The following is a 5,813-nucleotide window of genomic DNA, read 5'->3' on the forward strand; positions in this document are numbered from 1 at the left end:
CCCCCCTCCCCTCTGAGGCCCTCAGTTTGTTTCTCATAGTCCATAGTCTCTCATGCTTCATTCCCCCTTGTGAATATATTTTTAAAAAAACACTGAATTTTGCATTTTACATAGGTGAACTGTATGGTATGTAAATTATATCTCAATAAATCTATTAAAAACAAAAGAAATCAAAACACTTCTCCTTGCCCCCAAAGAGCTCTGCTATTGGGATTCAAAGTATGGGTTCTCCTTACCCTTGAAAGATGATGGTGTCTCTGTGTTGCTAAAGACTAAGCATTTGAGGGGTGATGGCCTAAATGACAGGGACGGGGCAGGGGCTCGAGGGCTGAATGTTGGTTAGGGTTAGGGATTTGGATGCCTGAGCTCGGCAGGACCCATATTTAATCTGAGGCTGTGACTGTATCCAGGCCAGCTGCTAGAAAAAAGAATCAATAGAACACCATACTGGTGTCATAAGGCTCTTCAAGACCAGAAAATGACCCAGCACCACTGTCTGAGAGCAGCTTTTCAGGGAGGGCCCTGCCTGAGCCATGAGTCAGTCTAGTCATGGAAGGGTCAGGGGATGGTCACCCCTCACTCCCAATGATGCCTCAAGTCCTTGATGCTGAATCCTGCGGCCACTGGGAAAGAAACCTCCACACTACTCCAGGAGGCCTATAAGCCCTGAGGGGACTGGATACTTGAATCAGCATCCAGGGAGGGGACCAAGGGGAAAAGGACCCTATTATCACTCATGACTACGGGAGGTCATTCTACGGACAGCTTGAATCCCTCCTGTGTAAAAATGCAGGTGTGCGTTAGATCAGGACTCCATCTGATGGCCTTATCTTTGCCTATGGGTTCTGATTCTTTTCAGGCCATATTTTAACCATGGCCCATTTCCAGGGATGAGGCCTTTCCAGCTGCTAATTCCCATTATGCAGGACATCCCCGGCAAAGGAAAAAAAAATCCTAGTGCTGATACTGTCCCAAGGCTACCGTGTGAATAACAGTGGCTATGAATATATTCAGCTTAAATTACTGTCCAGGGTTAGCATTTTTGCCTTTCATTCCATTTTTTGCCAAATCCTAGCCAAAGAGCTGGTATAACTACAGAGATGTGGAAGTAAATTTATCCTAAACTGCCCTGATGCAGCTAATAAGGGAAAGTTGTCCAATCATCACAGAGTCGGCCTCTGACAGCCTGTCACATTTTCCACTGATGCATCAGACGTGACTAAACTGTGCAGGGGCTGTTCGTCCGGGATCTGGATTCCCTTTCACTGTGTTCAGCAGGAAGGGGCCAGCATCGGCCTATACCCATGTCATAAACTTGACATAACCCTTAGTAATGGAAGAGGAGGCCTGGCATGCCACCAAGCCCAGGCTCTTAGTTTAGCCTGTACACCCTGTGACATTTTAATTATTTCAAGGTCCACACTATACCCAACCTGTAGGGAGACCAAATTTGTGGAGGAGAAAATAAAACATGTTGCTATTTCAGCAGCCATCTGTTATAACACTGGACAGCAGGGCTCAATGGGTATCTGATCATCCCTAAAAGTTACAACTTGGAAGACGAATTTATTACTGGTTGTTGCCTGGACACAAAGCAGAGAAAATATGGACTCAAAGACATAGATACTGACAAAGTATTTATGTTAAACACTCAAAAATTTTTCATTGCCTCCTAAGTTTAATTTTCTCTGCTAAAGAGTAGAATAAAATGTGAAGAAGAAAGATACATTTTAGAAGAAAGAAAGAAGAGTAAGAACTAGCAACCCAGAAGCTGGTTTGAATTTCCTTCTTAATTTACAGTTTTTCTAGTCTGATTTTTTTAAAAATAAAACTTCATTATTTTCTATTTTGCCATACATATTCTTGTACAGTAAATCCTCTTGCAGACCATGACAGGGAGATAAATGAAGGGATGATATGGGAGCTGGTGGCCTGGCCACCCTCCCCTCCTCCACACTCTATCCTTCAAGACAAGGCACACAGAACTCAGGTTACATGACTGATTCCAGCACAGGCAGAAACTTCTTGTCCTTCAGATTCAGAATAACTCTAAGTACCCTAAACTCCCCCAAAATTCAGGCAGGGAGAGAATTTTGTAAAAGGAAAAACACCCTTAACCAACTTTCAACCTGGAGACTTCAGCCACTTGCCAAAATATGCCATCTTGTGAAGCCAATAAATGGAGAGCAGGAAGAACATGGCTGAAACTGGATAAGGGGTAGGGTTTTCATTTCTCACAAGCAGGGGAGGAGGATACCAATATGGTTAGTCAGTCAGCAGCATTAATCCTCATTAATGTCTCCCATTCTTCTCTGCACAGCTGTGCAAACATAAATTAATTGGGTCATTTTGACGAAGGCATACAAGAAAAAAATTTCAATGGGAGGCAGAGGAACTAATTGGACACATAACACATTCTTCAAATGTGCAGGAAGGACTGTACAAGCTACCACATCATAGATTAGGAGACATACATTCAAATTCACAGCACCATAAACTCCCCCTATGGGAGAAGCTTCAAAGAGCAGAGGAGGGGGGGACATGTTCATGACAAAGCATATAAATATATTGCCAAAGTGAGAACAGTGGCTCCCACTCCATGCCAGATACTGTGCTGTCGATTTCACAGGGCCATTTCATTTAACCCCCTAATAATATGATTACCTCCAGTTTACATATAAGGTAATTAGAAACAAAGAGGTCAACGAACTTGCTGAGGTCACACCAGCAGTAAATGAGTATAATGGACTCATAGTGATCGACTTTCAATTCAGAATGACTGACTCCAGAGACCGTGTTCCTAAGATGACATTGTCCTGTGTTTTATATACTTGGCATTAGGCTTGCATCGTGGAGAGTAGAAACAAGGCAGGGACACTTCTTACCTTTAATCAGCTTATAATCTGATTCGGGAACCAGGGTAGGTACGTGTGAAATGGTCAAGGAAGGGAGCATTGCATCAGGGTTGGCATCGTTCAGGTGAAGGAAGCCACGCAGAGGAGTTGGGGGAAGTGGCTATAATTCATCTGTGCAACTTTGAGAAGGATTTCTATCAGACTCTAAACTAAACACTGAGATACTGAAAGAAAACTATACTTTAGAAAATACTGATTCATTCCTGCTGCGGTATGGCTTGAATATTCAAAAAGGTCTCTCCCTTTCAGAACTCTCCCTTCAGAAAAGACAGGACAGTCAGCCCTTTCCCCAGCTTCATCTTAAGGGTTCATAAATATGCCCACAGCCTCCTGGAAACCCAGTCAGAGAGGAGAGAGGACTTCTTGGAGTTCACTCTGACCGAGGTGTGGCAACCTCTCCCAGCCTCCAGAGACCAAAAAGGGAGGAGATGATTTGCATCATTTCTTTGGTTCTTTTCACTGGAAATTACCCATCCCAGGGCCTCTGACTGACAGAAAGAGGCAGACTGGAGCTAGGACCCGGGACCCGTGAACATTCTCAGGAGAAGATGTGGCAGTGCTCCAGAAACTGGAGGAGTAAGTATGGTCATGCCAGAAATTATTCTGCAATTATTTACAGTAGACGCATGACCCTCATGCCCGTGTAAATGTGGGGGGGGGTGGTGTTGGCCTATGATAACGGTTCTCAACCAGTTGGCTTCCATTTCCTTTGCTGCATTTCAATTTCTGTTGCATTCAACGTCAGGTGTGCATGAATTTTTTAAATCCCTGCATTTTAAATTGGGAAGACACATTACTGTGATGAGCTCCTTTCTCCCAGCATGGACAAAATTCAGTCAGAAGAGCTGGGTAGCCTGTGTGTCTCTGACATCACCTTGCTTGTAACTCAGGTTTTATAAAGAATCAGGTGAGGTGGCAAAAACACATCTGCGGACACTTGCTGGGTGAGTGGTAAGTTGAAACTACAGAAAGAAGGACCTGTGGGTCGTCCCTTTTCAGGCAGGCATTTAACTCAGCCCTGCCACTCCAAGAGCCCAAGCAGGGTCAGGGTCTTTAGGACGTAGCAAATATTCCCTAAACATCCCGACCAAAGAGCAAAGAGCTCAGTTAAAGCTCCTGGACAGTGGGTCTCAACTCCACAGAATCAGAGAATCACCAGGGGAACTCTGAAAAAACATTCATGCTGAGCCCTACCCTAGCGATTCTGACAGAGGGTCTGGAGTGGGGCCTGGACACTGTGGTTCTAACACAGAACCAGGGTTAGAACTGCCGCACTGAACACAGCCAATTCGAGAAGCATCAGTGATTGTGGCTACTCCATCAACAGACACTGAAATGAACAGAATTCTTCTGTTCAATCCTAGCTACACCACTAAGCAGTTAAGTGACCTTGGACAAGGGACATGACTTCCCTGAGACTCTGTTTTCTTAGCAATACAATGGGGTTAATAATCATACCAGTATCAGAGGGTAGTTGAGAGGATTGCATGAAATCAAGTATGTAAATTATGTGACCCAACATCTGGCATGTGTAAAACGCACAGAAAGTATTAGCTCCTGTGACTGATGATGATGACAGTAAAAATATACCAGTTATGTTTCAACAAAAGGAATGTTTTTCTAGACTGGGTATTTATTCACAAGGCCAGGTTTTAAGGAATTGTGAAACACTGGAACATGAGAGTTACACATTTGACATGTCCTTCAATTATGAATATAGGTAACAAGCCTCAGCAGTTGGAGCAGTACCTGTGATCTTGTCACCAATAGAAATCACAGGTATTTCCATATATCACAGTTGTGGTCAAAACCCTAAAAGAGTATTTATATTTAGGGTGACCAACTGCTCTGGTCTGCCCAGAACTGCAGGGTTTCCCTGGATGCAGGATTTGCAGGGCTAAACTGGGAAAGTCCCAGGAAAACCATTCCCTACTGACATTCCTCACTACTTTGAAACTATAGTAGTTATCGCCTCACTGAATGCCACTGTTTGAAGTGTTAATAAAGAAGCCCCTGCCCTGCTATACATCACAATTCCAAACAATATCTTGATAAGTGTACATATGGCCACATAATCTGTGTCCTTTATACACTTTGCATTTCATCTGATGCATTTAAAAGCATTGTTCTGAGTCCATAGGCTTCAACAAATTGCCAAAGGGGTCCATGGCACAAAAAAGGTGAAAAGGGTCAAGAAACTGGGAACATTGGTTGGAAAATGGAGGAAGCCAAATTTTAAGTTCTTTTAGGCCCTGCAACCTAAAAATATGGCAAAAGGAGGACATAGGCATGTACCTCCAAAGGACATGACTAGATCATCAGTCAGTGGAGCTGCTTTCCCACTATCAGGATTCTGTCTTGTAATCTTCCATACAGTAACCAGGGAGTCTCCCTAATTTCTGCCCTCCTGATGACATATATATGTGTGTATTTTACATATAGACTTACATCGTTGCAAAGTTAACTCAATCTTGACAGCTACCGACTGGAGTATCTGTTAGGTCTACTAGTTTCCCATAACCACAAAATGCTTCCCCTAAGAATCACAATTTGACAGAACTTAAAACTTTCCATGAATTAAAACAATGGAAAATTGGATTTTCAAAGACCAAGTTTTAAAAAGTGGTCAAAAGAAACTTTAACTCTTACCTGATACCACTGGGCTTCTGATAGGCACTGGCTCCCATCCTGCCTAATCGCCACCACTGACAGCCGTTCCAGAACTCTCCCACAGGGCAACAAGGGACCACTTCTCTTCTGATCGATATAACTATAAGCTCCCAGCCCAATGTGACCAGAAGGCAGAGTCCTCACGATCGCCCTTGTCCCAGTATACACAGATTTCTTTACTTCCCTGTCATTTTTACAAAATCTCCTAACTAACAAAGTGGACCTCTC

At 43.5% G+C, this 5,813-nt stretch overlaps 1 protein-coding gene across 1 annotated transcript in view; it reads right to left on the bottom strand.

The window, feature by feature from the left end:
• The window catches only part of LOC117802813 (1-phosphatidylinositol 4,5-bisphosphate phosphodiesterase epsilon-1-like), a 75,579-nt gene that overhangs the window by 19,468 nt on the left and 50,298 nt on the right, over positions 1–5,813 (bottom strand). The window contains exon 2 of the mRNA XM_034663610.1: positions 5,565–5,810. Coding sequence (XP_034519501.1) covers positions 5,565–5,810 — 246 coding nt within the window. The remainder of the gene's footprint in view (positions 1–5,564; positions 5,811–5,813) is intronic.

The sequence above is a fragment of the Ailuropoda melanoleuca genome, chromosome 6 (assembly GCF_002007445.2).
Source record: "Ailuropoda melanoleuca isolate Jingjing chromosome 6, ASM200744v2, whole genome shotgun sequence".
In the NCBI taxonomy this organism is placed as follows: domain Eukaryota; kingdom Metazoa; phylum Chordata; class Mammalia; order Carnivora; family Ursidae; genus Ailuropoda; species Ailuropoda melanoleuca.